This window comes from Psammomys obesus, unplaced genomic scaffold (genome assembly GCF_907164565.1).
Source record: "Psammomys obesus unplaced genomic scaffold, mPsaObe1.curated_primary_1811, whole genome shotgun sequence".
Lineage (NCBI taxonomy): Eukaryota > Metazoa > Chordata > Mammalia > Rodentia > Muridae > Psammomys > Psammomys obesus.
In genome coordinates, this window is record NW_026596046.1 from 31,580,319 (window position 1) to 31,601,499 (window position 21,181).

Below are 21,181 nucleotides of genomic sequence, written 5' to 3' on the forward strand. Positions count from 1 at the left end.
AGTTTGATTAAAAGGATAACTTATGCTGACTCAGAGTGCCTCCCCGTGACCTTTGCAGTGATGATCCTGAAGTTCAAAGTCAACTGTTGACCTGTGGATACATTCAGGGATATGAAAAGAGATTTCATTTGATTCTAAAAGAATCAAATACGAATGCCTACCCACTACTTTAAGAGGAAAGGCCAGATCTCTTCCTTTTAAAGATCCTAAGAGCTAAAACACTGAATAATGTATGCTTCTTTATACCATAAAGGGGAAGGGAAGAAGATAGCCTGCATGGGACCCCTGGAGGAGTCAGGAGCCATTGACTGTGATGAAAGCTTAAAGCAAATCCCCTAAGGCAGGCATTCTAGGCTTCATTTTTCTCCTCTTCAAAAGGCACCGAACCTTGGGTTCTCTATAAGGTATAGAACTTGCAAGTTCTACTGGTGAAGTTTGTACAAGAATCATCATTGGGCCAACTGTGCTTTTCTGGGGTCTTAGTACCAAGGTGGCACTATCCATGGTCCTGCTGGTGGCTTGCAACTTTCACACCAGTTTATATTGTCTAGTGCCACCAAGGAAGACTACTCCTAAAGGGACAACTGCCTTTCAACCAGTTTGCGAACGCATACTTAAAACTATCTTTATGCCTCTTGGAATTGATAAAGGATCTCCTATAACACAGTGTAGTTTATTCCCACCATGAATCTCCAACATTCTTTCAGTGGGAGTTAAGTCTATCTGAAATCTTCCACTCTAATGAAATTAGTCTGTGGGTTGTTTGGGTTCTGTTTAGTTTTTCCGGAGGAGCAGGAGGTGTAGATAAGAGACAACATAAAATTACACTGCCTTATTGGCTTATTTTAATTGGAATATTTTTGCTTAAAGGGATTATCTGTCATTACTGATGCAAATGGAAATCCTGTTTATAAACCCCTTAAATGGAGGGCAGTACTGGAAAACAGTCAGCATTAGGAGCAATTACTGTAAGAAAAAAGAATGTGCATGTGCCTGAAAAGCAAAGGAGAAAGCTTCCTATAGTGTACAGGAGATCACATGGTTCCTCCCCACCCAAACCCAATCACACCGACATCTACTCAGCTTCTGTTTTTAATTGTGATGATAACATTCTGCTTCTTTAGACTTCAGCTCAATAGTGAAATTTTTAACTCTACTGTGAGAGCACGTTGCTGGTTCCTTCTGATGGTATCAAGGGAAAGAATTGATTACAGAATTAAGGGTAGTGTCCCTGCAGCATGATGATGTGAGAGGTAGCATGAGATGATAAAAGAAAAAAAGAAGAGGGTGGGAGTTGCTGAATGTGCCTTGGGGCCATACAGCCCAAGACGTGGTTCTCCACTCAGCCTTTCGTTTGATCTGTTAACTCATATGAACTAGTTACTTCAGCTGATTTCTCATCTGTAGAACAAGGGTGATGGTGGCTCTTTTCAGAGCCCAGCAGGAAGGAGCCAGTCATCTAGAGTGGTCTTCAGTTCAACTGGTCAACCTCATCTTGTCTACCTAGCCCAGGGCCATTCCACTTCAGAGACTAAGATCCTAGAGATATATGCTAATTAACAATTATCCTCACAGGTCCTCCTAAGGTTTGGGGTATTTTAAAAATATGTCTCTTAAATTATATAAATTAAATATATGATAATCCCACTAGGTATTTGTCATGTCTGTGAGAATAACATCAAACTATAGTTGATACTGTATTTTCAAAATGACTGTAATCATTTCAGGGTCATCATGGGACAGAAACCAAATGTGGCAGCTTCCTGAAGCAACAGCACATGACCTTGTGTTTGCATTAATGGAGAAGGGGAATCACTGAATAAACAAACATTTCTGATGGTTGACTTGGTGGGCTAGGGATAGTGCTTTCTTTTTGCAATGAAATAAATATTGCCCATCAGTTTGAACCATGCAAATTGCTGCACACAGGCTCAGCTGGGCTCTTCAAAATGAAACAGCTTATTTTGATAACCAAATAAATTTCAGACAGTTGCTAAGGAAACTAAGGGATTCTTTGTGCAATCTGTTGTATTGAAAAGAACAACAATAAGCAAAATAAAAGAGGTAGATGGGTTGTTAGTTGATTAGAAATTTAGAACCTGAGTCTGTTCAGGAAAGTAGAGACTATGATTAGGAAGCATGACAATTCTAGTTCTTCTCCATCTTCCACATTTGATGGAGCTCTCTGACCATTTCAGCAATTCATTGAGAGATTTCATTTATGGGCAGGATTGTATATTTGGACAACATTGCATTAGGAAAACCTGAATCTTCGTAAATTTACAAAGATAAAGATGGTTATCAATGGAATCTGTGCTGTAAAACTGAGCCATGCTGTTGGGAGGCATAAGGTCTAAGATAAGCTTCTTGTACCATTTGGTGAGGCCTAGAGACACCTAGTAGTGGTACAGTGCACTTCCTGTGACTGTGCTTAGACCCTGGCTACTCTGAGTCATCTTTACAGCTTCCTAATTAATAAAAATGACCAACGTTCAACCCCTGACAAAGTTTTTAAGTGGACCTTGGATCTAGCTGACTAAGTCGTGACATTTACCCTGTGAACCCCAGTTCAGCTGCTGCTCTTTAAGAGAGTCAGTGCACCCCCCAAACCACTAAGAGTGTCTCTTCAGATGTTTAGTCTATCACTCGTTTATTTAATCCTCTGAGAAGCCATATTCTAAGAAGTAAAAGAGGTTTCTCTCAAGTAACTTCATCTCCCACTGGCTTCTTAAGCATGCGAAGCCTCAGTGTAGAGATGTCCTTTAGTGAGAATCAACTGAACCGATGTAAATGAAGGCACTTGACACAGCTGGAACTCATTAACCTCTGCCTTCACTACTATTTCTCTTACTAATATCTGTTATCTTCCAGAACATCCATGAAGAGAAGGATTTTATACACAGGCTGTTTCCCTTCTGCCAGCCTCTAGCCTCTCCCTTCTCTTCCACTAGTGATGTATTATGTTTTGCAGTGGGACTTTTTTTTTCTTTGTGCTTAGAATTAAAAACAAGGAATCTTATGATCTGGAAAGAGCAAGGCAGGATGGGTTTTTCTTAGGTCAAGAAGGAAGCCTCCCCCCACCCCCGCTTCCAGCCCCCAGCACAGTCCTGGTAATCTCAGGCATCTTCCCCATGAGCTAAAGATGGTAAATGCTGTTCACTCTTTCATCTCAGCCACCAATCCACACCCATTGATCCAGCATGGAGACAATGTTTCCCTCCCACCTGGCTCACACCCTTGACCTATAGAAAGTGCAATGAAAGAAAAATCCCCTTCTGCCATGTTATTGGGGTGAGAGCCACATACAGTCGGCTAAAAATCCTGCCTGCATTCTGGAGGGATTATATGTCTGGACCCATCCTGACCGAAAGGCCGCCTGCCATACCATGCTCTCCTGTCTGCTAGGGAGAAAGGGAACCCCATTGGCCACAAGTGAGGGAGCAGATTCCCATTGCTTATTCTAAGACAGGGAACATCTGAATGCAGACACTTCTCTGCCCACCTTGGCTCCCACTCCTCCTGACTTTCAGAGGAAAGCAGCCCTTGGAATTAGCAGGCTTATGTGTCTTTCTCAGCCCTTCCTACAGGTGAAAGGTTCAAGAAGGCACTCTGCTTTTCTTTCATACGCCCCCCTTAGTCCTGCTTCCCCGGGAGAACTTAAAGCTGGGAATGTACAACTTTCTACTTGCACTATAAAAAGGTTACAGTCCTGGGAACCCACAGATCAGATAGAGAAGAATGTGAATAATTCTCTCCCATCTTAATGCTTTGTGAATTGTGCTTCTGTCTTTGAAGTTTCATGACTCACAATGTGGAGGTTTGTGTATCTTCATTTTCAAGGTAAAAGTCTAGGGCACATTCCTTCCATAAGGAATTAAATGCAAACTTTTTCTTGTGTTAGTGATAGAATATCCATGGTACTTTTATTGATAGTATGCATTTTAACTTTTTTTGTGTGTTGGCACATTTTTAATTAAAATAACATTTAACGGTTTGAAGCTGAAAACCTGATGTTTCTGCCTAGGAGTTTATAAGGGAATGATAACATATGGAGAAGTTTAACATTTAAATTGAATTTTATTATTTAAAACAGTAAAATATTTTATGACTACAACAATGCCCTGCCAAGCTCCATTTCAGCATCAAATGTGCTTTGTAAGGAGTCTTACAAAGCTAAGGGGGGGAAAGACATTGTAATTTCTTCTCTCCAAATGCTTTTTATAAAAAGTTCCACAAACGTGTTTTCTTTGCAAATGATTCTTGTTCTCTTAGAACATCTTGGAGCATCTTTAACCACACAAAAAGCCTTAGAGCCAACATGCCCAGGGGGCATTTTACTACTGACAAATACAGTGGAGCCTGTTGACTTGATCTGGGTTTTTCAGGGTCCTAAGGGTGGTTTTCCCATTGTCCCTGCTCCTCCCCCCAAGAAGGCTAATGTCTGGCAGGAAGTTAGGGCTTATCTGTCTCACATTCGAGTGTGTTTAATTACTATGAAGAGGAAGTTTTGTAAGCAGCCTTCCTTCCTCGGGTTTGTTGCACCGTTCCCCTGCCCCAGCAGTCACTGCTGATTGGCAGTAGAAATGAGCAGGGGGTCTCCTTCCTGGGTGACCTCTACCCCCTGGTAGAGGGCTGAGAGCCGGCTCACATTTCTAAGTATGCTCTAGAGTTCATCTGTGGACTTGAGAAGTTCCTTTAACCATTTTAACACACACAGATACACACACACACAGGCACACACACTGATATCCACACCCACCAAAGCACAACAGCGCTTTCAGACATGTTTCCTCCTTTCTTATATTTATGGAGCCTAGCCTCTAACGGCTGAGCCATCTCTCCAGCCCATTTCCTCCTTCCTTAAGAACCCCCTTCTTCGTCTTTGTCAGCCTGTAGCGCTCTTCTAAACCCAACCCCCCACTCACATATGTAGCCTTAGGATATAGCTTCCAATTTTCACATAAACATAAAATATCTCCCTCAACTCCCATCATGCCTCCTGCTACATGGTTGGAAATTGAATGACAGACAACACCTCACTCCCTCTGTCCTTTCTACTTTATCATAAAGCCTTTTACTTACACACACACACACACACACACACACACACACATACACACACACATACACATCACTCACCAAATCACAAAGTTATTCTCATGTGACTGCCGATGAGTATTTTTAGGATCAAAATATATCTTAACAAGCTGTGGCATTATGCAGTAAACAGATGGCCCTTTGGGAGGACCCATACTGCTTAGGAAGAATGAATATTTTTAGCAGAACAATTTGAGTATCACTGGAGGAAAAATTCTAGACTCTCTTACTCTTGTGGAGGAGGAGGGATGGCGGGGCAGGGAGCTGGCTACAGACCTCTGGAATGAGAGGCAGGACAGAGTCCTGGATGTGGAACGCTGGCTCCTTGTCGTGTGTGGCTAACCAGAATGCTTTTGTCTTCCCTCCCCCGTGTCTTGGTAGGAAGGCCAAGTAGTTTCTTTCCAGAGGACAGTTTCATAGACTCTGGAGAAATCGACGTGGGGAGACGGGCTTCCCAGAAGATTCCGCCTGGAACATTCTGGAGATCTCAGGTGTTCATAGACCACCCTGTTCATCTGAAGTTCAATGTGTCTTTGGGGAAAGCGGCTCTGGTTGGCATTTACGGCAGAAAAGGCCTTCCTCCTTCTCACACACAGGTAACTGGACCCCACACACCAACTGACCCTCACCCCAGGCCAGAAGCCCAGCCAGGACCTAAAGCCTGGAGGAAATGTCCTGTTATCTTGCAGGCCCCTCACCCATGTTAGGGCTCTCCTTAACATCTCACCTCCCAGAAGAGTGAGGTGAAGTCTTTGGAGCTTTGTCAGAGAATTTGTGGACAACTCTCAAGTGCCTTTCTGCTCTCACACTGTCTCCTAAGCATAGTTCCCAGGCAGTTCAACCCAGGGAGGAAACCTCACACTGTACATGAATCTTCTTGCCATAGGCCATACCAACTTGGGTCCATAATTCACCCTCTCCTTGAGAGTTTATAAAGTGGGGAATAACAATAATGACCCTGTGGAATGCTTGTAACAAGGAACATTAGAAGCCTTAGTGTAGGACCTGGCTCAGAATACACAGTACTCTCCCTGCCTCTCGCATCCCCTCTTTGCTTCAGGATTGCACATGTGTTTGGACACATGACCAGAAAGAAAGAAGTTAACCAAGTGGCTGGGAGTATAGTTCAAGGACACAGTGCGTGCTTGGTGTGCTGGACTCTGGATTCAGTCTCTGACACCAGATGAGATGAAGAGGAAAGGAAAAGAAAGAAATAATAACGAGAGGAGGAGCCATGAGTCCAGAGGCCTGTGCATCCCTCCGTCCTCCCACCTACTCCACCATTTACACACATGCACGTGGCACACACATGAGCGTACGACCACACACACACACACACACACACACACACAAACACACTAGCTTTGCAGCTAAAGTAACCAAGGCCATAAACATCCATCATGCTTTCAGGGATCATAGTCAATCTTTTTTTAACTCCTGTATTAAAGCCAAAAAGGTCAGGTCACAGAGCAGTAGATGTGCCTGATCCTTGGGGACCACAGAACTTCAGAGCTTCAGCTTTATGTGCGATGGGATAAATACCTTCCATCTTCTAAGAGCTGACTAAACTCGGGATGTCCGCTGGCGAGGCAGCAGGGCTTCAGCCCCTCCTGACGTTCATGCTGCACGGTGGACTTTTTTGAAGTCCACCAACAGCCCTGTATCAGTCAGCGCTCATGTTTGACTGGTGGGATTTTGATCTCATGCAATTTAGCCTGTGACTAACACCCCCCCACACACACACTTGGCGTTCCAGTTCCACGCCAAACCCCTAAGATTCCCCTCTACACTTGGGTGAGCCTCCAATGATCACAAAGTATCTGGGTTTCCACTGAGGCATCTGCTACTAAAGAAAACATGCCTGTCGTGATAGATACAAAATCAGGTAAAGAATTGCGTGTCCCAAAATGAAAACAAAACAGGACAATAAATAATCATTGGTTATGCCACATTCACAAAAGAGAATGTTACCATGAAAACTCTAGCTCTAGGAAGGACTTGTTTGGGCTGCTGTCCTTTCTGACTCTCTTTTGTCCCTTCTAGACTCCCTAGGAGAGGCTCTGCATGGAGCTTGGCCTGTGGGGATGTCGGACCATGGCTGACTTTGCTCTCTTTATGCTTTAGTTTGACTTTGTGGAGCTTCTGGATGGAAGAAGGCTCCTAACCCAGGAGGCAAGGAGCCTCGGTGGTCCCCAGCGCCAGTCACGGGGCGCTGTTCCCCCAGCCAGCCATGAGACCGGTTTCATCCAGTATCTAGATTCGGGAATCTGGCACCTGGCCTTTTACAATGACGGGAAGGAGTCTGAAGTGGTTTCCTTCCTCACCACCGCCATTGGTAAGTGGCTGCACCCTCCGTTAGTGGAGAGGAAGGTTGTGGACTCAGGAGTTGGAACTGAATAGAATTGGAGTTGGAGTTGAATAGCCAGAGCTCTTGCCCAGAGCTGGAGCTGCTACTGAGAGTGTGCAAGGTCATCCCAAGCGGACTTGCTGGACAAGTGACCACCAGCTGCCTCTCAAGAGCTAGGAGGCAAAACTGACATTCTGTGGGGACCCTGGAAGGCAAGCCACACAGAGGACACACCTCTCTTCTTGGCGCTTGCCTCCTGCTGGTCTTTAAAGTCTCACCTAATTCAACTCACTGATTTGTCACTTGGGTCTGGTTTGCATTGGGGTTTGTCTTTTACTTTTGAAGCCAGCAAATGCCAGCAGATGAGAAGACAATGGCTTGAAGAGGAAGAAAACAGCAGAGCTAGGGGCTGGGTGGAACAGTCTACAGGCACACTGGGGTTTCACTGAGAATAGAAATGTCCTGTTCTCTGACACAGAGTGCGTTCAGGTGCCTAGAACTCAGCCAGAACATAGCTCCATGGACTGGGGCCGCCTAGGGAGTGCTAAGGCAGGGGTCTCTCTGACAAGGAAAATGTCTCTATTTGGTACTAGCTTTCCAATATTCTTCAAAGACCCCAGTTCTCCCCCCTAATCAGCAGTAGTCATTTTCAGCCCGTTTCCTTCTTATCTGCAGTTTTGCCCTTAGTATTGAGGCAGAGTGAACCTTCCCATTAAAAGGAGCATGGCTAATAAGCTTCTGCTATACATGCAACTTTGTTATTTCACCTTGAGGACAAAGAAGGGGGAGGGGCATCCACCAACTGGTGTTGATGAAGGAAATTTTCCTCGGTGTTGTCCTTGACTGGAGCTGGAGCCTATCTCCACGATGCACATTAAGTCTCCACGGGCGATGCCCCTTGGTTGTTAGGGAATAACAGACGCCTGACCTTTTCTTCACTCGGGTTTTCTTCAGCAGGATCCTCGGCAGCTCTGGTCTTGGCAGTTGACATACTATTGGTTTCCCTCTTGAGCAGTTTCTTGTGTGGTGTTGTGGCAGAGAGGCTTAGTCCAGAAGCTCTGCTGTGAACTTGGCTTTTAACATCACACAGACCACTTATTCTTTTCCGTCTGTTGGTTTCTTAAGATTCTGAAATCTGGGGCTGGAGAGAGAGCTCAGTGGTAAGAGTACCAAGGGCCTTCCCAGAGGATCCAGCACTCACATGGCAACTTACAGCTATCTGTACCCCTAGTTCCAGGGGCCCTGACAGCCCCCCACAGGCATACATTCAGGCAAAACAGTAATGCGCATAAAATAAAAATAAATTAAATTTTCCCAGCCATTTTCCCCATCCCAGCAAAACTGCAGATAAGAAGGAAACGGGCCGAAAATGACTACTGCTGATTAGGGGGGAGAACTGGGGTCTTTAAAGAATGGCGCACCTCTTTAGTTCCAGTGCTCAGGAGGCAGAGTTCGAGGCCAGCCTGGTCTACAGAGGAGTTCCAGGGCAGCCATGGCTACACAGAGAAACTTGGTCGCAAACAAACAAACAAACAAACAAAAAACAAAAAAAAAACCCAAACAAAGAAAAAAATTTATTAGTTAGTTAGTTAGTTAGTTAGTTAGTTAGTTAGTTAGTTAGTTAGTTAGTTAATTAATCTAAAAAGATTCTGGAATCTGAAGGTGTGTCTTAGTAACTATTGCTGACATGGAGGCCAGCATAACAGCTCCCAGTCCCTGCCACTGGAGGCTGGGCTCTGGCCTCACCAACACCTAGGCTGTCACTTTTCAAGTTCTGCTAGGCCACAATTACTACAGCTTATCTTTCTTGATGTGGTGGCTTTAGTTTGGGGACACAATTATCCCGTCCCATGGTGTCTGAGTTCCCTAGTCTACCAGCCTGACTCCTTCTAGGCACAGTTCATAAGAAGGCACATGGCACTAAGGCCCACACAGAGCTGGGAGCATTTACCGTCAGATTTCTGTTTTAATAACTGGGTATGAATATAAAAGGTTATTAATTTAAATCCCTGCAGAAAGCCATTTTAATTAGGATATGTGTCTTAAAACACCGAGGAAATAGCGGGCTGTTTCCTGGCAGCTCTTGGCTTGTCAGAGCATGCTAACTGGTTCTGCTATAGCTAAGGCTGTGGTCTCGCTTTTCAACCTGGTTCCTCTGCTCTCACCCAGATGATGAACACCATCCCTTAACGGCTAGAGCATGCTAGAGCAGATAGGTGTTATCATGCTTCTTATACATCAGTGCACTGAAGAACTACCTGAGGGTCTGGATAAAATGCAGAATGTGCTCCAGCAGGCCTGGGAGAGCAGCACCCAGCAAAGTCCCTGCTGCTGTGCCCAGTCTAAACAGCAAGGGGTTCTGGTCACGGTCCTTCTCAAATGCTGTTGGACAAGGGGCTCAGCCAAGGTATCCAGTAAAAGTTTGGATTCCTGGTCCATTCTTCAGAAATCCTGACTCTGAAAGGATAGGAGAACCCGAGTACCCTTTCTGTTAGCAAGCTCTGAAAACACCCCAGGAAGCCGACTCCCATTCCTCCCTCCTCCTGTGGTTCCGTGGTTACAGGCTACTTCTGTGATTGTCAATAGCAGGCCGCCCCTGCCCTGCCTGGAAATTTCTTTTAAAGTGGTAGTTTGCAGTCCCTGTTGGGAGGATTAGAAAAAGAAGAAAAAAGTTGGGCTGCGCAAAAAGTAAAAAGAGGGAGGCGTTTAAAGTGCCCTTCCACCTTTCTCTTCCATTTTCTCCCACTGTCTTTCTAACCTGTCACCTCCCTTCAAGCTACAATGATCATTTAATGAACACTGTTTTTTTTTTCCTTTAATACGAAAACAGACCGATTCTGATGTTACTATTAATCCCTCTTTCCCGAGAGTCCCCAGCATTGAGTCTCAGCTGTCTGTGGTCGTTACCTGTGAGCTGTGAGCCGTAATTTGTCTTGGCAGGTTAATTAAAAGTTTAGTTCTTGCCTTAGCAAAGTCATTATGGTCCCAATATACAATTATAACTCTTGGGTTTGCTTAACACACAAACTGGAATATGGCCCTCCTTTCATTACATGCCGAAACACAGATCGAGAATTTAAGAAGACCTGAGATGTCAGAATGCAATCTATTCATGTCTGCTTGTAATTAAGTAACGGCGGAAATAATTGTGTTTAACAAATGGCTGCATTGTGTATGTTTTTGCTTTTCCCTCCATTTAATGCAATCCAGCTGATGACTCTAAATTAAGTGAGTTTATCTTTTGTCTTGGAAAAAAATATCTAACAGCACTTTCCAAAGTGGATATACAAATATTTCCACGCAGAGACTTGATGTTGACAGTTCTCACTGAACCGGATCTATGCCACACACGTGCATTAAGGCATGCCTGCACACATGCACATACACAGGAGTAGATTCTCACTGAAACCCAGCTGGTTTTAGAATAAAATCTGGCATCTGCCTTCAGGAACAACCACCTTCCCCTAGCATAGGGAGATTCAGAATCAGAGGGGACTGTTACTAACCCTGACCCCCCTGTGGGAGTAATGAAGTCATGGGATCCTACTAGGCAAAGGAGGTTTACATGCATCCTTTAGGACTTTCAGTACCTCCATGAGGAGGCAACCCTCCCCACTGCAAATGAGGAAGTTGAGGGTTAAGGATGCTGCAAGAAAAGCTAGGTAGGATTTCACACCGGCCTTGGGGTTTCCTTCTTTTTAGCATGTTGGCTCCTCACTTGGATCAAACCCTTGTTTGAGTTTTAGTATTTAATCTGTTTTCCACATATTCACCAGTTCATTCATTCATGAAATATCTAAAGCATATTTAGCATGCATTGAAGACCATGCCTTGCTCTTATGTAACTTACAATAGCCTTAGACAAAGGGTGTGTGTGTGTGTGTGTGTGTGTGTATTCTAAAGGATAATGTTGGATGTCCCCAGATGCCATCCATCATTTTTGTTTTGTTGAGAGAGAAGGTCTCTTCATGTCCTGGAACTCCCCATTTAGCTAGACTAATTATTCATCAAGCCTCTGCGCTGGGATTGTGTGTGCCGCTAACCCAAGCCTTTAGATGCCGGTTCTGGAAGTTGAACTTAGGTCCTGGCCCTTGCAGGGTAAACCCTTGACACACTGATACATCTCTTCAGCTTTGAAAGAGATGTTTTAACTTCACAGATGAGGAAGCTGAGGTTACGAATGCTTAGGTGACTTGCATAAAGTAAAGGCCAAAGCTAGGATGGAGGCTTGAGTTCCGAATCCCCTCAGGTCCCCACTGTGCAAGAGTCTCTCATGTTTGCCATGGATACAATTTAATATTTTATTTCTGTTTGTGTTCTATGGATCACATCTTCCCCCATGTTAACTTGCTTCCAGTTACCAGTAAGACCCTCACAGCCATTCAGGAAGCTTTCTTGAGAAGTCATTAAAAAGACCGTGATGAAAAGTCTTACAGTATCCAAAACTTTAAAAATGAGAATACCTTTCCCGGGGTGGTTTGCCACCCTGAGGCCTGACGAGTTAGTAGTGTGGTATTTTTGGGTCTCCAGTAAGCAACTTCTCTTTTCATTTGGGTGGATGCCGAAGCATAAAAGGGTAGATCAACCTGACACCGCAGCAAGGCAAGCCAAGCTGCAAAATGACAGAGGTGGCCTGCAGTGGGTTCAGAAGCCCCGAGGGGGAAATGAGGAGTGCTGTTAGAAAGCACCAGCCGTGGGAGTCTGTATAAGGAACACGCTCTGGTCTTCCTGGTGCTAATTGAAAGGAAGGGTCCGCTTGCTTATGCTCTCAAAGCCGCTGGAAACCAGCCTGTTCTGCGTTCTGCGTCCAGGCACTGGGAAGGGGTCAGCTCCCTTCTTTCCTTCCATCATCCTTTCTCCTTGTTTTCCATTTATTATCTAACCTTGGATTTTTTTTTTCATGCTGAGTATCTGGAGAAAGTAGCTAGTGGTTTGGATTGATGGAGATGGTGTTTATATGGCAACTGCCTCTAGGACAAAGAAAAGACAAGGAAGGTCATTCCTGAAGGTGCTGGTCAAAGGGCCAGGAGGCAGCAATGGGAAGAGGGTGTCCTGCTCAGTATGTCTAGAGACTCTTGGGCTAGAGAAACACTTAATCTGGTTTTTAGTGCAGGGGTGGCATAGTCATCTTTAAAGGAAATGAAGAGCTAGGAAGGTGGCTCAATGGGTATCACATTTGCTGCCAACCCTGGTAACCTAAGTTTGATCCCTGGAACCCACACAGAGTAAAGAGAAAATTGACTGACTCCTACAAGTTGTCTGATCTCCCATATGTTCACCATGGGACTTGCACATGCGTACGAGGCCACACACACACACACACACACACACACACACACACACTACATTAAAAAATTACTTTAAAAGATGCTCGTTGACAAAGAAAAATAAAATGTAAATGTTCAGCCTATTCCAAGTCCTAGAAATGCATGAGCTACAGGTAAGTAACCAGAAACCTAGGAGCTGGCTGTAAGGTTGGGCAGTTCTGTGGGACTAGAGCATGCGGAGAAGTGAGTCATCAGAGAAAGACTTGAATGCTAGTTAACTCTGCAGTGACCAGACATGGAGACAGGATTTTGCATAAAAAGATAAAATGAGAAGAACCAAGAGGGCTTTCTTCCCAGGCCTGGAACAGGAGCCATCCAGAGAGTTTACTGAGGGTGAGGGAAGGCAGGACATCAGAAATGACAGAAGGGCTCTTGCAGTGGAGCTAGCTATGCGTTTTCTCCATCTCCTCTAGTTCGTTGTTCTTCGTTCTTATAGGTTCCTGCACCTACCTTCCTGCCTTTCCGCAGGCCGTCATAATCGGGAACCCCATGCTTATCCAAAACTTCCTAGACCTTACTGCTTCTTTATTCCCCTTTATTCTGTTTAGGCAGTAGCCTCTGAGTGTGTTTGCTAGGATCTGGTGAGAATGTAGTTTGTGGAAAAGCCAGCTGCCGTGCCTCAAAGAAGAAACCAAGAAAGGTGACTGAGGACTCATCTTCAGTCTTTAATAAGCCCGTCTTCACCACTCCCCATCTCCCTTCCCTTTGAATTCCACTGTCAAGTAGGAAGTGAACAGTAAAGAATCTGCCTCTCTTGATGCTACATTAACCTTCTTGTAAATGGCATTGGCGTGCTTTGCGGGGTGTCTGATGCAATCATTCCTTTGGAACAGTGCCCTGTGAATTCACCTCTCCAGATACAGTGATTCATTCTGAGCATTGGTATGAGTGGGATGAAATTGTAGGTCAAAGGAGAACTCAAGTCAGCATGTTGGAGATCTTGATCAAAACGCTGTTCAGAGCAGGAGCTGGGAGTATCAGAACACTCCATCTGCAGACTGGAAACTAGCCCGCAGTAGCTGCCCCTGCTCCCCAAAGGTCAGGGCTCCCTGCTGCCTCACTCCTGCTGCTGCTCTGGGTATCTTATCTCAGACCTCTGAGTGTTCTGAACCCTCTACCAGGATCCTCAAAGACAGGAAAGAGAAGGTAAGTGAAGGCCACCATGGCTGCCCAGCAATAGAAGGGCCTGCCTATGTTAGAAGGACTTAGACATGTGAGTACTATGTGAAGAACAAGAACCATACTCAAATGCCATTTCAGTGATTTTGGTGTCTTCATGGCACTCCTACGTGTCCCTTTCCAGTGGTGACACTGGGGACAAGACTCAGTCTCCCTTGTTCTCTGCCAGTCTTGCTCTGAAATTTTGTTTTCATATTTGCTGCCTCATGGTCATAGGTAGCCGCTGCAAACACATACACACATGCACACACACACACACACACACACACACACACATACACAAAGTAAGAGGTAAGCCTGGAAATGCCATGAGCTAAAGGAGACAAGACTCCTTTCCTGTCAATTAGGGAATAAAAGACAAAAGAGGAAAAGAAAAAAAAGGGAAGGAGGTAAGAAAGCAGGATTTCCCCCTAAACCACGTAGCTTACATCCCTTTGGTTGTGTTTCCTGGACATTCAGTGTTGTAAAACGTCTGGAACAGAGCAATTTTAGCTTGCTGTGTTGTCTCTTCAACCAAAACTAGGGTTTTCTCAAAAACACGGGATGTAACTGTGGAAGTAAGCGGCCAGTGGCGTCTGCCTGACTTTATCTTTTCTGGTTGGCTAGAAAACACCAGCCAAGAGCCCTTAGACTGTGGGAGATCCACCCAAAGCCTAAGTCCACCTATGAGGCAGCCACATGACTTGGTATTGGAAGGGGGGAACCAAGTGAGATAAAGCTAAGGAAAAGGAAATGCTGCATATATAACTGAGGAAGACGTGAAAGGGCTTGGTTTAGTTTCTCCACATTACCCAGAGAATCAGGCACTGTGTCCATAAGCCTTGAAGCGCCTCATACGATATTTTAAGGATGGCCAGTAGTCTCAGAGGCAGAAGAGCAAAGACCAGATTGCAAACACTGATACGATATCGATTTATCTATTTATTTATTTATTTATTTATTCACCCAGTAACTCCTGATTGCCTTTTTATTAGCCACATCAGTGTACATTAAAGAGCCAGGCTCCCTGCCCTCTTGGAATCTGTAGGTAGGTTTAAATCTCTCAAACTTATGTAACTATCACATATTTGTAAAGATCTGTGACCACAAATGGTCAGTGTGCACTAGAACAGGAAACAAAGATGTTCCAGAGAAAAGCACCAGCCAGCCCTGAGCTAGACTGTGGGGATGCGGAGGAGTTATGACGGGGAGTGGAGCTGGAGAAAGAGCAAACCACGAAGAGGGAGGAGTGACGTGAAGCTTGAGGAGGAGCAAGATGGGTGCGTTCAGGGAAGTCAGAGGGTCTCGTGGGCTGTGAGCTTCGGGGGGCTGTGTATCTGGGGTGGCTGGAGCGGTAGCCAAGAGCCCATCTGTGAGGGTCTTCATGTGCTGTGTGCGAAATTTTCTTTTCTTTTTCAGTCAATCCTAAGGGCAGCAAGGGTAGCCACTGCAGAAATGGGTCAATCTGATGCACATATTGAAAGTTTCTTTGAGTTACAGACACTGGGAACTCTGGGAAGAATCTTCCTGTTACCTAGACAGGGCTGGTGCTAGTCTGAGCCGGAAGTGGAGATAGGGAGTAGAGTGGACCAGTGTCCAAGGCTTGGAGATAACTGGCCATCCTAGGGAGTTAGGAGGACATTTTCTAAGGACAGAAAGAGAGAGAAGGTGAGGAAGGGTCTCATTTGGGAGGTGAGCAAAGATGTGCCGCTGGCAGAGGAGCCGCGGGGGTGAGAGCCACAAGGGTGGGGACTGGAAAAACTTGTTGAGGAAGTTCAGCAGAAAGAGCCCAGGTGCTCTGAGACTCCATCCATGTCCAAAGCGAAGCTGTGCAATGCTGGAACCTTTCCTTGACAGTGAAGTTCCAGTCTTCTGAAGACAAGAAAAGTGAAGCTTGTTAGTGAAGCTGCGTCCCTCAGCCAGGATCATAATTACAGCACGATATTGTGGAACCCAGGCCTGTACTTCCGTACGTCATTGGTTCCTGAACAACCCAGGAGTTAGACTCTATTTCCATGTTATCGTAGAACTTGAGGCTCAGTGCTCCTGGCCAAGTTCTCATAGATAAGTTAGCAATTCAGCCTGCATGTTCTAGTACATCAGTGGCTGGGTCTACATCTAAGTTTCTACCATGATGATGTTTTTGTGTCCTTATGAAGTCATAGCGCTTCATGACATTAGAAGTGATTTTAAAGATTGTGGCTTCCATGACTCCCAGATACACAGGATGTCAGCTCTCTCTGGTACTTGAAGTTCATTTTCCTGGCTGAGAGAGCATCTCCAACCTGGGCCTCACCCTGCTGAAAGATGCTCTCTTCCCACTCGCCAATCAGATGGCGTTACCCATGGAAGAGGTTTTATCAGTAGTGGTTTGATTTTTTGCAACAGATGGCTGGGTTTGTTGTTATCTCTTTTCTCTGTCAGTTACTTAAAAGCTGCTTCTCTTGCTTAGAAGAGATGTCAGTGCATCAGCCGTGAGAGCTATCCGTACCTTTTCTCTTTCCCTTCAGGGTGAGACTGACAAAAGCTATGACCTTTGCCATGTAACGCTTCTTGTGTATGTCCTAGCTTCGAGATGGGGGGTTCTGCTGGGACCGGCATGGGTGGTGGCTAGTGAAGGTGGTCAGAAATAAATCTGCAGCCGAGCTGGGCCAGGAGAGGTGGGGTGGTCCAGAGGAACAGCAAAGGCTTGAATCTCAGCCCCAGCTGAGTTGAATTCTAGCTGCTGTGTTGGAAGCGGGGTGTTTGTCTAAGAGGTGAGGGGTTTTTCCTAAGCCTCAGCCCCACCAAACTCTCCTATAAAAGCTGACACCAGAGAGTCTCCGGTGCTGTCAAAGCATCAGTATCTTCTTATTTATTTTCATTTTTATTCATTTGCTGAGTATCTGTTTGGGTAAGTGCTAGAGATTTAGCAGTGACTAAAACAAGCCTTGCTCTCAAAGAACCAACAACCAAGTGGGAGAACTGACCCTTTCATGAGTAATTACACCGTAATGAGGTCTGCAGGAACAGAGAGGCCCGTGGGAGTTCTTGTGGGCACAGAAGGAGGGCTGTCCCCACTGCCAAGGCTGTGGGAGGGGCTCTGAGGAACAAAGGGCCACTGTGAGGAGCACGGGGTGTGCTGAGAAGCGCCGTGTAAATATTTTCAGTCACTCAGGGCCAGAGCAGAGGTGGAAACCCTGACCAAGAGTAGAGCAGTGTTTATGTGCAGAGGACGCGTCCCAGGACCCCAGTGGTTGTCTGAAACAGTAGATAGCAACAAACTCGGCTTTCGAGTATATGACTATGATAGAGTTCAGTGTGTAAACTAGACAACAGCAATTAACAATAACTATAATAATGACTACCAGAACGCTTACAAAAGTGTGCTGCAATTAAAGTTATTGAAAGTGATCTCTCTCTCAACAGATTTTAATAGATGGAAGATTTTTGAATGTCTTCATCACAAATAGGAGATTAATGATGTGACAGATATGCAAATTATCTCTGTTTCACCACTGCACAGTGTGTGGAGGGAACAAAGCGCCGGTATTTTACTCCACACATACACAGCTTTATGTAAATTCTGAGCATTTTTAAAGCACCTTCTACTGTTTACTAACCTCAGTAGAAAGTGGGCGACCGGTGCCACAGGAAACAGAGCAGTAGGCGGGGAAAACAGCTGCAGGAGGAAGCTGTCACCAGGAAGAAGGAAGAGGGAAGATGGCGATGCCTGCTTGCTGGGGCTGCCATGACAAAATGTACAGATTGAGGGTCCTACGTTCTGTTCTTGCTGTTTTGGAAACAAGCCATGCAAGGAGCAAGAGTTGGCAAAATTTGCTTCTGTGAGGCCTTTCTTGATGGCTTGCTTTGACTTCCTGGCGCCCTCTTCCTGCCCAAGCACAAAGGGGACAAGGTTAATACCGTCCTATCCTATGCCCATCCAGTTAGACTAAGGCCCAAACATGATATCCGACTTAACATTTATTACCTCCTTCTAGATCTTTTCACATGCTATCTACAAGTAAATTCAGTCACGCTGGGGATATGAACTTGTTCAGATGAACAGTTCAGACCATAGCAAGGAGAAACTGAGGGGGTCAATGAAAAACAACTGCTTGACAGGCTGAGAAACTGACCAGAAAGGGCCATTGAACCCCCGTGAAACAGATGTACAAAGTAAAATCTCCCACAATTCAACATAAAGCTCATACTGTTGAAATGACGAGGCGTATATTTAACACCCAGTCACCAGGGTCTGTGGTTGCAATCCAGGTCCATGTGCTCCTACCATCTGAACCACTGTCCTTTTCCACACTCAGATCTTTGGGTAAGACATCTACGGTGTCTAGGAATCTGGGAGTAGAAAGAAAAATAGCATGAGGATGTGTATACCCAGAGAAGAGCCTCGAAAACACAGTTAGGGCCAGCTGGGAGGGACTCTGTAGGCCAGCTGGCAAATCCTATTTGGGAGACAGTAGGAAGTGCAGGATGGTTTTTAGGTCAAACTGTGGCATCCAGTGTGCACTGTGTAGATCTTAGGCAGTGCCATATTCAGAGATGCTGGGTCCATGGGAAGGCCACCCGAAGGCTGACTGTAGCCAGAAGTGTTGGGGGAGGAGAGGCCTGGACCTTTGTAAGGAAAGAATGAACCTTAGAATGTCATAAGCTGTTTTTCTTGACTACTTGCATTTTAGCTGCGAAGAAGCAGCACAAAATGTTTGTGTTCAAAGTTGGATGAATGAGAACTACAGAGATATCTCAGTTGGTAAAAGACATGAGTTTGATGTCCAGAACCCATGTTTAAAAAAAAAAAAGTCAGGGATAGTGGCATGCGTTTATAGTCCTGGCCCAAGGAGGCAGAGACAGGCAGGCCCCTGGGCCTCACTGACCATCCACGCTAGCCTAGGCCAGTGTGATATCCTACCTCATAAGAAAAGGTGGACAGCATGAGCAGTGACAGCCAAGGTTGTCTTCTGACCTCCATATGGCTGAACATACACTGAGAGGTAGGGGTGCTGAATGAATGAATGAATGAATGAATGAATGAATGAATGAACGAACGAACGAACCAGGGGGGAGAGCCATGAAGATGTAGATTCATATTTTTTCTGACCTGTTAAGAGGCTTTCAAAGTGTGTGTTAGTTGCTGGCGGTTTGTTGCTAGCCAAATATGACTTGACTTGGGGATAGTGCTGAGCTGGAGACAGAGCCCTAAGAGAATGCAGCCTGAGTGTGAGAGGAAGTAGCAGGGCAGGTTAGCTAAGGAGATGTTAGAGCTGGAAGTGAGGCGGGGTGAAAGATGGAACCCCCACATCCAGAGGCAAGGAAGGGAAGACGCTTGGAGAGGTTAAACTCGGGGAAGTTGGGGAGAGTGATTTCACAGGAGCTGCCGGAGTCAGTCAATAGGAAGGCCTCGGAGGGCACCTCCGTGGGAGCAGCTTCCACCCCTGGTGCAGGCTGCAGGCTGCAGGCACACGCAGGGTCACCACGAGTTCAGGAGGGAACGGGGCAGAATGGAAACAGTTCATTCTAGACAGAGCAGGCGAAGAGACAGATGGGCGTAACCTGAGGAGGAGGCAGGCTGACAGAAAGGTTTATGTAAGGTAAGGGGAGCCCTGGGGGTGTTGTCAGTAATGGGAAGGAAGCCAAGGGAGAAAGCTGGAGACCCAATAGATGACTAATGGAGGGGGAGGCACAGGTGAAGGATGAGTTCTGGAGGGCATGGGGGGGGGACGTGATGGTGCCAAGGGTAAAACAGTCCTGAGGGTACAGAGGAGGAAGATAAGGGGCTAGTTTCAGCTGATCACTGGGTCACAGCCGCTCTGCTTGCATTCCCGTCTGTGTAAGAACTACCTCGGTGTTGCTGCTGCCATAGCTCAGTTATCAAGCAAAGTGGAGACCCCGGGCTTGGTGGTTAGGAAGTGGGTGTGTTTGTGTGCAGCCTTGGCTGGGTATTAGCAGCGTGACCTTGGACAGAACATATAACCTCTCAGTGCCCAGTTTCCTCGACTGAAAACTGATGACGTTAGCACCCACCTCTGGAGGGAAATGATGAAAAGAGATAAACTGATATTTGTAAAATACTCGGAATCCTGCCTGGCCCCTAGGAGTATGTGTGGCTATTACTGGGATAGTCCCAGGAAGGATGAAGTTTACGACAGTCCCAGATGGGCAGAAGCTGTCTGTAGAAGCTTTCTGTGGTGGACAGCTACTAATTCCCCTTAATGATGAAGAAACCACATCCAGAGAAACCAACTAACGTGCCCCAAACAATATAAGCAGGAATAGAGCAGGATTTGAATTGAATCTAAGCAGGTCCGACTGAAGAATCCCAGTTGCACAGCACCCCCTCAAAGTGAGCATCTATTTCCCGATCCCCATTTCCCTCCTGCCACAGGAGGAAGTTATACAGGCTGTACTGAGCTTCACTGTTCTCCAGCCCTTCCCGTGCCAAAGAATGAGTACCCAGAACCACTGCCCAGGGGAACGGCTCCTGGAAAATCAAGCCACGGTTCAGTGGTGGCAGCTTTGACAAAGGATTGAGCAAGTTCCTAGTGCTAACCGGAGCACTGGATCTTCTGTGTCAATGACAGGCTCATGAGTGCTGCGTGAAGGGCAATGGGAAAGTGAGAGCCAGGACTGCCTGAACATCTGTTTTAAGTTTGAGCTGCCACCTCCTCCTGCCTTTATCTGAGCACACTCATGTTCCAGGCTAATGGAAGCACAGTTTGTTTCAGGCCTGGTTCATATTACATGTCAGCTTGACTTTTTATTTCCATCGGGTGTCATAGGTCAAAAGAATCCCTTCAGGGTGCAAGAAATGGGCTTCGTAGTTTGAAAACATGAGAAATGGCCATATGCACCAAAGCAGGAGGGCCAACGCCGTGTCTGCCACAAATGGAACTTGCATTTCACAGGCCTATAAATGCAAGGCGTTCCTTAGAAAAGCTTGAACTTGGGGATATTAATTGTCACCACTGTCTTTCTTCTAAGCGGTAGAAAAAGAAAGTAAAATCTGTTGAGCTTTTCCTAGCGCCAGATGTTACCCTGAGCATAATGGAGGTACATCGGTTCATTTCAATTCTCACCATGAACTTGTGCAGTCAGGATTATTACCCTAGTTTTCCAGAATAGTTCAGGAGTTATGTGGGAGGTCACACCCAGGCAGAGCTAGGATCCAAACCAGGAACATCTGGTTCAGACTCTTGCAAATTTTAGACACTTTTTAAGGGCATGGCATTTGTGTACAAAAAAAACAAGGAAAGCACGC

General features: G+C 45.7%; 1 protein-coding gene across 2 annotated transcripts in view; it reads left to right on the plus strand.

Annotated features, from left to right (window-relative positions):
* Positions 1–21,181, plus strand: part of Tenm4 (teneurin transmembrane protein 4) — a 697,438-nt gene that overhangs the window by 516,150 nt on the left and 160,107 nt on the right. For both annotated transcript variants that reach the window (XM_055623346.1, XM_055623347.1), the window contains exons 12-13: positions 5,479–5,693; positions 7,222–7,432. In XM_055623346.1, coding sequence (XP_055479321.1) covers positions 5,479–5,693; positions 7,222–7,432 — 426 coding nt within the window. The remainder of the gene's footprint in view (positions 1–5,478; positions 5,694–7,221; positions 7,433–21,181) is intronic.